The following is a 12,624-nucleotide window of genomic DNA, read 5'->3' on the forward strand; positions in this document are numbered from 1 at the left end:
AGCTCTCCCTGCCCCTTGCCTACCTTTCAAAAACCCAGAATCACCAGTCCACACTCAGCCAGTTTATTAAAGGCAGAGAGCTTCATCGGGGTCCACAGGGGAGAAGCTGGGAGACACCCCACATTCCTCCTCTCAGCTCCCCCCTTTCCCAACAAGTCATCTACAGCCCAGCCCCTGGACTTAGAGGCAGGCCTGGCGTCAGGCGACTGCACTACATAAATATCGAGGCCACAGCTTGAGTCAGCAGTGTCAGGGGCAGGAAGGGGTGGCTCTGAGGGCACCTCTCGCGGGGCTTCTCCTGAGCCTGAGCACCCACAAAGCCAGAGAGAGGAGGCCAGTGGACTGTCCTGGAGTCTGAGGCTGTGGCCAGCCAGCTCTGTCCAGGGAGGCTGACAGGTGGCTCCGGGTAGTTGGGGAGAAGCACCCCCAGGCCAGGGTTTTGGGGTACAGGGTGGGTTCAGGTGCTGTTGCCCTGCTCCTGCTCAAAGAGCAGCATGGCGAGCTGGGTGCGGGAGCCTAGGCCCTCCAGTACACTCTGGCGACAGCGATGGTACAGGTCCTCGCTGAGCCGTGCACTGCACGTCTGGGCCCGGTAGTGCTGCAGCAGCGCTGGCTCCACCGCCCGCAGCACATGCAAGCTGGAGAAGCGGAGGAACAGCTCGTACACGTCCATGCTCTCCAGGAGCTCCTCCTCCTGCTCCGAGGCTGCTGCCAGCTGCCCTCGGGCCGCCACATAGTCAGAGTTATAGAAGCAGGCCTCACTGGCCGCCTGGCGGTCAAAGTGGCCTGTGTCTCGGCCCAGCTCCGGGGGTCCCGGGCCCTGTGGTGGGGCCACGGCTGGGTGGAAGGCCTGGAAATGCATGGGAAAGAAGGCCTGCCAGCCGGAGATGGCGTGCATGCGGCATCGGTTCAGGAAGTCAGGCGTGAGCACCGTGTCCGGCCCAGCCAGTAGGAATAGCGTGTCCAACGGGTGCTTCTTGGAGAGTAGATCCATGAGGCGCAGTGGTGAGGGGGCGGCTGTCTGCACACTGAGCCAGGGTACCCGGGCACCGGGGAAACGCTGCTCTAGCTCTGCCACATGGGCCTTGACAGGTGCGAAGACATCTGCATGGGCTGCCCGCTGGGCCTGTCGTGGCTCATATAGCAGCAGCAGGGTCAAAGCGGCTGCAGCATCGCCAGGCTCCAGAGCTGCTGTGGCGAAGGCCTCCAGGAAACCAGGGGCCAGGTCACGCTCCGCCGCGGCCAGAGGCAGTAACACAGTGAGACGTGAGGCCTCGGTGACGTAAGGCACAGGCAAAATCTCCACGCGGCTCAGTGGCCGTAGCAGCTGCACCCGGTGAGTGAGGGGCCGGCGGCCACCCTGGGGGGTCAGCGCCTCCAGCTGCAAGTCCAGTGTGTACTCCATACCCCGAGCAGGATCAAAGCGACGGTAGCCATTAATCAGCTGCTGCTTCTGGAGCTGCAGGACTGGGTGGTAGCGGCGGTTGAGCTCCTCCAAGGCTGCCCCCAGAACATCGGCCACATCGGCCTGATCAGCCCCACGCAGAGGGCAGCGGGGCGAGCCATCAGCACAGGAGAAAGCATGCTGCTCAGTGAAATAGTCCCAGCGCAGCACCTCAAAGCGGGAGGCTGGGCGGGATGGTGCTGGAATGCCCACGGGCCAAGCGGCTGCTCGCTCCCCATCAGCTGCCAGACGGCTGGTGTTCTGGATCTCCCACTGGGTTGGAGAAACAGACTGTGAGCAAGGCAGAGACCCCAGGGGCCAGCTGGGGGACTGGGCAGACGGCAGGTGCCACTCGGGATGGGTCCTGTCCCCTGCCAACGTCTGCCTTCCAATGCCCCTACCTATCCTTTCCCCAGACGGAGGCAGCCTGAGAGCCAAAAGGGGGGTTTCTGGAGGGGCTTCTCAGAATGGACAGAAAGAAACAGGGACAGGAGGCAGATGTGTTCTGATTCTAGTGCTCATAGTTTATTTCCCTGGGATCTCTAAGACCTCACAGGACCTGCCACCCTACCCCAGGCCCAGACCATACCTGCAATTCCTGGATCTCCTGGTATGTGCGTTCCAGCTCAGCTCGGGCAAAAGCCTTGTGCAGCTGGTACATGTGCACAGGGTCACGCACAGGGTAGGCGGTCAGGGCGCTGCGGAAACGAGGGTCCCCCTCCTGCACGGACTCCCCAGGGCTCAGCTCCAGGTAGCTATAATGCACTCCCTGGAGAGAAAGAGTAGGAGTCCATAAAGGGAAGAATGATGGAACAGCCTCCACCCCTCCCCTCCTAGTGTGTGTCTCATTTCCCCACCCTATGACCTGTTGTGGACTTGCAATCAGAATTGTGTTTTTAAGTACCTTGGCTGGTTGTCAGCTTGTGTGTGACCTTGGTCAAGCCTCTGCTAGTTCATCTAGGAAATGGGCATGCATCCTATCTCAGAGCTGTCCAGGGACTCAAATAAATATTGCCAATACTGAACACCTACTATGTGCAAAGCTCTCTTATTTTTTTCTAATCCTTATAACAACCCTGAGCAATAATTGTTTCCATTGGTATGGATGAGGATACTGCCACTCAGGAGATTCAGTAATTTACCCAAGGTCATAGGGATAGAAAAGGGCAAAACTGGCATGGAAATCCAGGCCTGTATCTCCAACCACCCCTTTGCCTCTCAGGGGAAGTACACAAGCTCAGATAGGAGGCACCGGTGGGGCGGCTTATCTTCTCACCTCGTGGTCACCAGTGCAGCCCACCCCTGTGGCATCGAGGATGCAACGTCCCAGCCACTCATCGGGACGCGCACTGACGATGTCGTTGCGGCAGCCTTCCAGATGGGGGCGCAGCTGCTGCAGCAGGGTGCGGGACAACAGTACCCCAAAGCCTCCGTTGCAGTAGCGGCCTGGGGCAGGCTCTCCACCGATGAAGTCCTGGGGCCGGCCCAGATAGAGGTGGGCAGCAGCTGCCAGGCTGAGGTGGCCAGCTAGGCGCACCAGTCCGTGGGCCTCAGTGTAGGTGGTATCAGGTACTAGGAAGAACCAGTCAAAGTCGTTGCCGTGCTGCTCCAGCAGGTGGCGTAGTGCCAGGTGTAGGTGGCCAATAGGCCTCTCCTCGCCCAATGTCACCACAGCCATGCCTGGTGGTGCCCTACGGCCCCGAGAGCCTGTCAGGAACACCACACGCTCTAGCCGGTGCCCCAGTGTGCGGTTCATGGCCACACCCATAGTGGACAACGTGGCCTGTGAGGTCAGCACTGCCACCAGCAGCTTCTGCCTGATGCCCAGCTCGGTGCTGATGTAGCGGGTCCTAGGGGAGAAGGCACACGATTATCAAAAAGACAAGGGGGCCCTGGCCAGTGTGGCTCAGTGGATGAAGCGTCTGTCTGCAGACTGAAGGGTACCGGGTTCGATTCCAGTCAATGGCACATGCCCAGATTGTGGGCTTGATCCCCATTAGAGGGCTTGCAGGAGGTAGCCAATCAAAAATTTCTCATCATTGATGTTTCTATCTCTCTTTCCCTCTCCCTTCCCCTGTGAAATCAATAAAAGTATAAAAAAAAATAATAAAAAGACAATGGGGCCCTGGCCAATGTGGGTCAGTTGTTGGAGCGTCGTACCTACACCAAAAGGCAGTAAGTTTGATTCCCAATTAGGGCACATAGTCAGGTGGTGGCCTCCATCCCCAGTCAGGGCGCATGCAGGAGGTAAACTGATTGACGTTTCTCTCTTCCTCTCTTTTCCCTTCCCTCCCTCCCTTCCTCTCTCGAAGATCAATATTTTAAAAACATTTAAGGAAGACAGGAGGCAGCATACATAGGCTTCCGCAGGTCATGTCCTCTCTGGGCCTGTCTCCTCACCTATGAATAGGATGAGAATAACATGTCTCTCCCAGGTGTCATGTGAATTTAAGTAAAATGTTAGTCTTGCCTACATAGTGCTTTTGGGAGATGGCAATATCCATGCAGATATGAGAGATATATTGTGGGTCTGATTCCCTGTTTCACTACTTAGTAGTTGTGCCCTTGAGCAAGTTATTTAGCGTATCTGAGCCTCAGTAGCCACATCTGAAAAACGGGGTTGACTGTATCTACTTAAAGCACTTAGGCAAATGCTTGACTCATAGGTACTCTACACACCGTGTGCACAGTACTCATTTCTATATAAATATGCCATTATACCACAAACACATCACAGAAATGATGTAATGGAATATATGGCATACGGGTGTATTGAGTGTGTTTGGGGGAAGGGCAAGTTGGAGCTCAGGAGTTCCAGTAACTTGCCTTCCATAACACAGACGCTAAGTTGCAGAACTGGAATTTGAACTCAGTGTTGCCTAGGAGAATGACTTCAGCTCCTGGGGAGGCATTAGTGGGATGGCTACATCATTTCTCTCCCACAAACCTCATCACGAGGTGTCCCACCCAGGAACAAGAGATACAGGTAAATCCTAGTTTTATCCTTTTCCTTTCCCTCTCTCTCTATAAATGCATTTTCATACCAATCATTTCTCTAAAACCAACTGCCAGCCAGGGAGCTCAGAGGAGATTTGGGGGACCAGGGAGTGGAGCCGGTTTAGCACAGCGCCTACCGGGTAGGTTCAGCCCAGAGAGGGCCTCAGACGGCTCCACGGCCGGGGGAAGCAGGGCCATCGGAAGTTATCCGGCCCAAAGACTTCCTGGCCGGCCAGGCTCTTCCTTCCGGAGCCTGACCCGGCCCCGGCGGCGTCCCGGGAGAGCCCGTCCCGGCCGGTGCCCAGGGGTGGAGCTGGCGGGGCTGCTCCCTACCTGACGGCCTTTTTGGCGGCCTGGCCCGGCTGTGCGGGGTGGTAGGGCAAGACGCGCGGCTCCCAGTCCTCCCCGGCGCCGGCGCCCGGCCTCTCGCGCTCTGCTCCGTGCTGCACCGAGTTGGGTCGGCGCGCCGCATTGGTGTTGCCTCGCGGCGGCAGCTCAGAGTCCCCGGGTTGGGGCGGCCCTGGGCCGCACGGCTCCTCCACCCAGGTGACGCTGAGCAGGCTCAGCGTGAAGCCCAGGGAGATGCCCACGGCCACGGGCCCTGCGGGCCGCAGCACCGACAGCAGCAGCGATGCCCGCATGGCGCCCGGACCGCGGGCCCCAGCCCGGGAGCAGCCCCAGAGCAGCCGGAGGAGGCTCCGAGGGGGCGGGACCGGGGAGGGGGCGGATCCGGAGGCCCCGGGCCAAGCGGCTGGCCCGCTCCCACTCCGCCGAGCAGAGCTGGCGGCCGAGCCGAACCCCCCGGCGCCGCGCTCCAATCCCGCTCCGGCCGCCGTTCAGGATCGCGCAGGGTCTCCGCTTTCGGTACGGAAGCCTCCGCCGCCGCCGCCGCTGTCCGACGTGTCACTGCGAGGGCTCCGCCCCCGGGGTGGGGTCTCGGGCTCCGGCTACCGGAGAGGGAGGAGAAGGGGGAGGTGAAAGGGGAAGGACCCCCGGAAGTGCCCCCTCCTCAGTGAGCGAGAGGGAGACGCCGGGGGCGGAGCCCTCTACCTCCCCCCGGCGTGGTTGGTGCGTCCCGGATGACGTCAGAGGCAGCCCGCCCCGGCCCTAATGATGCGCCCGCGTGACGTCAGGAGCCGAGGCCGGAGCTGTCCATCAGCACCAAAGGCCGCGGGCGGGCTCGGGGCATGGGGCCGCGGCTCTGGGGCGGCCCGAGCCCTGCTCCTGCTCCTCCTTTCCCTTCCCCAGGCCCAGCCCGAGGCCCCGGACGCCGCGGGACTGGAGTGCCAGCCGGTGCTGGAGGCGGAGCGGCGCCGCCGCGCAGAGACAGGTTCCTCCGGCCCAGCAGCTCCCTTCCCCGCACGACGGACTTTTCCTGGACCCCAGGCAGCTGGGGCCTCTGGCGCCCAGCACCCCTGGACCCTCTGGCCTCTGCACAGCCTCTTCCATTCAAAAGCTCAGGTCGCTTCCAGCCCAGGTAGATTTTGGACAATCCCAGATTTAGCCGCCCACAGACGAGTCTCCTGGCTGCCTCCTCACTGGCAGCACACTGCCCTCATCTCCCCCCAACCAGTTCCCCTTTTGACTTCTTCATTCTGGCCCCCTCTAGCCAGACACTTTTGTTCCCTTTGTCTTTTGTCCCCCAATTAGCGATGCTTCTGGAGCTGCCTGATGTGGGCACCACTCCTTTGTCCAGCGTGTCCTTGCCTAGGTCTCCCACTCCCATTCTTGCCCCATCCTTGTGGAGACCCAGGACTCCTCCTTGACTCCAGCTTCCTCTCTGTCAGGCTGACCTGGGAGGGTGACTCCCTTTCGTTCCTAGCACTATGCCAGGCACTGTGGCGACACTGCGGTTCCAGCTCCTGCCCCCTGAGCCAGATGATGCCTTCTGGGGTGCACCCTGTGAACAGCCCCTGGAGCGCAGGTACCAGGCACTGCCAGCCCTCGTCTGCATCATGTGCTGTCTGTTTGGAGTCGTCTACTGCTTCTTCGGTGAGACCCCCAATTCATCCCTCACCTCGGCTCCCCATTCTCTCCCTATTTTCCTGATGCACTCCAAATCTCCTCCAGAACTTCACCCCCACCCCCACCACTGCCACCAAAATTAGCATGAATAACTCCCTTTTCTTACTTTCTTTCATGCCACATGTTCCTATATCATCTAGACCAGTGGTCACCAACCTGTGGTCCGTGAGGTCCGAAAGGTTGGCAACAGCTGATCTAGATCCTAGAAAACACAAATTTTTTAAAATTAGGCATGCTTAAATTTGAACCTGGCTTTGTACCTTACTAATTGTGATGCTTTGGGCATATTAACTTGCCTTAGCTCAGTTTTCTCATCTGAACAGTGGGAATAATATGTTTTTATTGATTTTATGATATTTACCTCACATAGAGTTGTTGTGAGAATTAGTAGGGACTCAATAAATAATAGCTATTGTGGTGAAGATGTGTTTGGGTCACTGTTCTAGCTAGACACTGAAAACATTTAGCAGGGTGATTAAGCATGGTCCCTTCACGCAGAGTATAATGGGGGAGAGACTTCTGGAATATTCACACCTTGATACATATTATAGTTTACCCTTGAATAACATGAGGGTTTGGGTGCAGTCAAAAACCTACATATAACTTAAGTGGGTTCTTAGCATGCACAGATTCCCAACCATAGATCCAAAATACTGTTTTCAGTCTGCAGTCAGTTGAATCTGTGCATGTAAAACCTGAGGATATGGAGGGCTGACTGTATATTTATTGAAAATATTAATGTATAAGTGGCCCTGTGAAGTTCAAACTTGTGTTGTTCAAAGGTCAACTGTAGAGTAGGCTAGATAGTAGTCATACACATGAAGATTGCCTACAAGGTAGGCTCCAATAATCAGGGTGGCTGTGAACAGTTGTGCAGGATGCCTACTATACAAGTGAGTTGAGTTCATAGGCAAGTGGGGCCTGAAACCCAGCTCATGCTCCACTTGCCAAACTCTAGGCCTTGGCACAAGGCTGCTTTGCCTAGAGGAAGGCGTACCTTTTTCTTTCTCTTTTTTGTTGTTGTTAATATGTTTTATTGACTTTAGAGAGAGAAGAAGGGAGAGGGGGAGAGAGAAAAACATTGATGCGAGAGAGAAACATTGATCAGTTGCCTCCCACATGCATCCCAAACAGGGATTGAACCCACCACCTGGGCATGTCCCCTTACCAGGAATCAAACCAGCAATCTTTTGATGCATGGAACACTCAACCAACTAAGCCACACTGGCCTGGGTGGCACACCTTTTTCTAATTTGCACAAAGGTGCCAGATAGACTAGTGGAGTAAGTGCCCAGTGACTCTACAGCTAGAGTTGCAGAACTTCAGAGAGGGGAGCAATCTCTATTGGCTGGAGGCCCAAGGAAAGCCTCCAAGAGGAGCATTATCAGTGACTGAAAGAAGTGTAAAGGAAGCTTGGAGGTCTGGGTTCTAGGCTTGGCAGAGGTGGGATGAGACTTGTGCTCTGATGCCTCTACACCTCCCCCCTAGCTTGGCTGGGTAGTAGGCAGGAATGGGAGCCAGATGGTCCTTTTCTTTCCACCCCCAGACTCTTGGCTGAACAATTGTAGAGTGGGCAGGAGGCAGTGCCCCTCTATGGGTTCAGGATACATTTGGGCCTCCAAGGAGTCTGTGTTACCTCACTCCCTCCCCTACCCAAATCCATACCCATACCCAATCCCTCTGCAGTTGCTCAATACACCCTGACATTCCCTCTCCTGTGCTTTCCTGCCACCTTACCCCTCTTGGATGCCCCCACTCCCAGGCTCTTGGACTCTGAACCTTGTGTACGCCCTGCTCCTCTTTCTGACTCCAGAACCTCCTGGATTCTAATGCTTCCCTTCATTCCCAGAATTGAATCTTCTCTTGGACCTTTCTCGTTGGCTCTCCCTGACCCCTTCACCCCCATCTTCCCAACTGTTCAGGATCAGCAAGTCCCTCACTCTTCTGGTTACCCTTAATGGACCCAATGACCCTATAACCTCCATTTTCCTGGAACTCCATAACCACTATTTCACCCTATAATTCTCTTTGACTCCCCATGACCCCTTGTAAGCCCTAGTGACCGCCCCCTCCTCCAGCTATCTCATCACCTTTTATCCCTCTGACTCCATCCCCCTAACTATTGCTAGGAACTCATTGCCTGATTGCTCCTCCCCCACCAAGATCTCAATAATCCCATTTCTCTGGCCTCAACATTACCCTCTCTCTGAAACCCTTTTTTTTTTAAATATATATTTTATTGATTTTTTTACAGAGAGATAGGCAGAGAGATAGAGAGTTAGAAACATCGATGAAAGAGAAACATCGATCAGCTGCCTCCTGCACATCTCCCACTGGGGATGTGCCCGCAACCCAGGTACATGCCCTTGACCGGAATCGAACCTGGGACCTTTCAGTCCGCAGGCCGACGCTCTATCCACCGAGCCAAACCGGTTTCGGCTCTCTGAAACCCTTTAATACTCCCAATGATTCCATGTCTATCAATCCCCCTGACCTGCAAAGGCCTCATCTCCTGGAACCAGTCCCTAATAACCCTGCTTCCCTTTTCTCTTTGTAACCTTTTAATGATGCCATATCTCTGAAGCCTTGTGACCCCTTCAAGACCTCATCTCTCAAATTCTTTCTGACTTCCAAATACCTCATCTCTCTGAACAATCCCCCCTCATAGACCCCAATGACTCTATTGATGATCCCCTGATGAACCCAGTGACCTATTTCTCTGACCCCCATGACTCCAACGACCCCAATGACCCTATCACTGATGCACTCTTGAGTCCAATGACCTGTCTCTGACTCCTCTAACCCTCAAAGACCAAATGTTCATCTCAATGTCTGTCTCTATTTTCCAAGTGACTCCTAGTGACCTATCTCTCTGACCTCCCTTGACCCTAGTGGCCCCATCACTGGTGCCCTCAGGACCCCAATGACTCCCAATTTTCTTACCTTAGTGTCCTGCCTCTGGTTCCCCCGTGATTTCATGTCCTGACCCCTCCACCCCTTGCCTCCAGCCAGGTGACCTCACGTTGGCCCCTCACTGGCGCCTGTTCCCCTCCAGGTTACCGCTGCTTCAAGGCAGTGCTCTTCCTCACTGGGTTGCTGTTTGGCTCGGTGGTCATCTTCCTGCTGTGCTACCGGGAGCGGGTGCTGGAGACACAGCTGAGTGCCGGGGCGAGTGCGGGCATCGCACTGGGCATCGGGCTGCTGTGCGGGCTGGTGGCCATGCTGGTGCGCAGCGTGGGCCTCTTCCTGGTGGGGCTGCTGCTCGGCCTGCTGCTCGCTGCTGCCGCCCTGCTGGGTTCCACCCCCTACTACCAGCCAGGCTCGGTGTGGAGCCCTTTGGGGCTGCTGCTGGGGGGCGGCCTGCTCTGCGCGCTGCTCACACTGCGCTGGCCTCGCCCGCTCACCACTCTGGCCACCGCTGTGACTGGTGCTGCGCTCATCGCCACTGCCGCTGACTACTTTGCTGAGCTGCTGCTGCTGGGGCGCTACGCGGTGGAGCGGCTGCGCGCCGCCCCGGTGCCTCCCCTCTGCTGGCGGAGCTGGGCCCTGTTGGCGCTTTGGCCTCTGCTCAGCCTGATGGGCGTCCTGGTGCAGTGGCGGGTGACAGCCGAGAGGGACTCCCACACAGAAGGTGAGAGGGCACGGACCAGGGTGGTCATAAGAGAAGTGGGGGATGGGTGGGTGGGTGAGCAATTGGGGAGTGGGGGGAGAAGCTGTGCACACCAGCAGTGGAAGGCCCCAATAGGGTTAGAGAGGTGACTCGATCGTGGTCTGGGAAGGAAGATAGGACCTCAGTGGTACTATTCATTCCACAACAACGTACGGAGCAGCAGGTCTGAGCTAAGCCCACTCCAGAACTGGAGATACAACAGAGACAAAAATAGAAGAGGCCCCTCCCTAACAGACATGCAAACAAACAAGATAGTTCCAGTTGTGCAGAGTGATATGAAAGATATGCAGGGTAATATGAGTGACCTTCAGAGGCCATTATAGACAGGGTGCTCAAGGACGGCCACTTGGAAGAAGTGACGCTTAAGTAGAGTTCTGCAGAATAAGGGACCAGCCATGCAAAGAGCTAGAGAAAAGGGAATAGCAAGAGTGGGGGCCTGAGAAGGGATGGGCTTGGCTTGCTGAAGAAATGGGGCTGGACTATGAGGACTGAGGGATGCTGATTATGTGGGCCCTCTGGGCCACGATAAGGATTTTATTTATGTTTTATATTTTTATTGATTTCAGAGATGAAGGGAGAGGGAGAGAGAGATAGAAACATCAGTGATGAGAGAGAATCATTGATTGGCTGCCTCCTGCATGCCCCACACTGGGGATTAAGCCCACAACCCAGGCATGTGCCCTGACTGGGAATCGAACCGTGACCTCAACCACTGAGCCATACCAGCCAGGCTGGATTTTATTAGGAGGGCAATGAGATGCTGCTGGAGGCTTAAAGCAGGGAGGACATGATCTAATTTAGCATTTGGGATGTTCATTCTGGCTGCTGAGTGTAGAAAACATCGGGGAAGGCAAGTGTAGAAGGGAAACCAGTGAGGAGGCAGCTGAGGTTGTCCAGTAGAGGGATGATGATGGCTGGTCTTGGTGAGTCACGTAGACCTCAGGGTTGGGAGAGGGATGACAGTTGGAGAGGGGTACCTAGAAGTCTAGGAATCTTCCATAAAGAATTCAGAGGTAAAGAGCAATGGAAGTCCCATCTGGGAGGTGGGAGACCAGGAAAGGAAAGCGAGGGGTTACAGATAAGGGGAATCTGGAAGCCCTAGGCCACCAGGTAGGAAGGGTGGAGATGACCCATGTGGACCCCTGAGACTCTCCTCTGCCCATCCCTTCACAGTGGTCATCAGCCGGCAGCGACGACGTGTGCAGCTGATGCGGATAAGGCAGCAGGAAGAGCGCAAGGAGAAGCGTCGCAAGAAGAGACCCCCAAGGGCTCCCTCCAGAGGTTCCCGGGCTCCTCCAAGGCCTGGGCCCCCTGACCCTGCTTATCGGCGCAGGCCAGTGCCCATCAAACGCTTCAATGGAGATGTCCTCTCCCCGGTGAGTACTCCGAGCCCCTCCAATCCGAATGGGGTCAAGGGAGTGTGTAAGCTCCGTCCAAGCAGGACTGGGCTTTCCCCAGGGGCTGGGCACTGTCTAGAAGGCCTTGTGTTTTCCACCCATCATAACCCCTGCACCAGGAGCCTGATAGGCCCAGCGCTGGGATGGGGGAAAAGTGCCTGAGTAAGAATTTTAACTAAGTATGGTATGGGGTAGGGTCTCAGGGCTAGACTATGAGTGTGATGAGGTCCTGGGACTGCAGCCGTCTGGGGTGAGTCTCAGACTTGTGGGGGTGCAGGGAGAGGATGTCTGCCTGAGGTGGCTCTCAGGGCAGGGGTCTGTGGCTGCACTCACACCTGTGTTTATTCTCCCACAGAGCTATATCCAGAGCTTCCGGGACCGGCAGACAGGAAGCTCACTGAGCTCCTTCATGGCCTCACCCACAGACATGGACTATGAATACGGGTCCCGGGGACCACTGACAGCCTGTACAGGGCCCCCTGTGCGGGTATAGCAGTCTAGCTGCTCCCGCCCACCTGGACTCTGTGGTCACCAGCTCTGTTAGCTTGCGGAGGCCTGCTGGGCCACCACCCAGCCCACTTCGCCCTGTAGCCTATGGCTGTTTCTCTACCCTGGAGAGGACTGGCCTGGCTGCTAGAAGGGAGGACCTGTCTCGGGCTATGCCTGGTCTGAGGGAAAGCCTTCTCCCAAGGGGCTCCTGAGGGACAGGGGGTGTGAGCCCCTTTGGGGTGTGCTCAGGGTTGTGAGTGTGTCACCTGTGTGTGCGTGTGCATGAAGGGGTGGGGTTGGAGGGAACACTGGGACCCTTGCCTTAGATTTCTGACTGGTAGGGCTTCTGCAAGGTTTGCCCACCTCCTCTTCCACTGCTGGGGTCCCATGGGCCACTCTCCTGCATGTCTAAGTGGGGGAGGTCTGCCTTCTCCCTCCACCGCTCTGCCTCTCAGCCAGATTCATCCAAGGCTTCTTGTCCTTCTCCACTGCAGCACCCCTCACCCTGGTTCCCTGTCCTTGGCAAAGCCACCAGCCTGAGGGCAGTGGCAGAGGATGGGGGTGGGGGCTGCTGCTCTGGGCTGGGTTGGGGAGGGGGCCTG

The 12,624-nt window shown here is 56.5% G+C and overlaps 2 protein-coding genes across 4 annotated transcripts; one reads left to right on the forward strand and one right to left on the reverse strand.

The window, feature by feature from the left end:
• Window positions 1-47: 47 nt before the first annotated feature.
• CHPF (chondroitin polymerizing factor) lies at window positions 48-5,424 on the reverse strand. Its single transcript, XM_070422220.1, has 4 exons — window positions 4,775-5,424; window positions 2,721-3,294; window positions 2,034-2,213; window positions 48-1,717 (listed from the first exon to the last, which is right to left on the reverse strand). The coding sequence occupies exons 1-4, from the start codon at window positions 5,080-5,082 to the stop codon at window positions 458-460; spliced, it is 2,322 nt and encodes a 773-aa protein (XP_070278321.1). The 5' UTR covers window positions 5,083-5,424; the 3' UTR covers window positions 48-457.
• Window positions 4,361-12,574, forward strand: TMEM198 (transmembrane protein 198). 3 transcript variants are annotated; one of them, XM_070422222.1, is made up of 5 exons: window positions 4,361-4,430; window positions 5,690-6,433; window positions 9,522-10,097; window positions 11,310-11,512; window positions 11,889-12,574. In XM_070422222.1, the coding sequence occupies exons 2-5, from the start codon at window positions 6,268-6,270 to the stop codon at window positions 12,024-12,026; spliced, it is 1,083 nt and encodes a 360-aa protein (XP_070278323.1). In that variant the 5' UTR covers window positions 4,361-4,430; window positions 5,690-6,267; the 3' UTR covers window positions 12,027-12,574. The 3 variants fall into 3 exon arrangements, with proteins under 3 accessions (XP_070278323.1, XP_070278322.1, XP_070278324.1); XM_070422221.1 differs by lacking the exon at window positions 4,361-4,430 and adding an exon at window positions 4,484-4,581; XM_070422223.1 differs by lacking the exon at window positions 4,361-4,430 and having other exon boundaries at window positions 5,585-5,918; window positions 6,229-6,433.
• Window positions 12,575-12,624: the final 50 nt, after the last annotated feature.

Source organism: Myotis yumanensis, unplaced genomic scaffold (assembly GCF_028538775.1).
Source record: "Myotis yumanensis isolate MYYU_CA2020_CCGP unplaced genomic scaffold, mMyoYum1.0.hap1 SCAF_8, whole genome shotgun sequence".
Lineage (NCBI taxonomy): Eukaryota > Metazoa > Chordata > Mammalia > Chiroptera > Vespertilionidae > Myotis > Myotis yumanensis.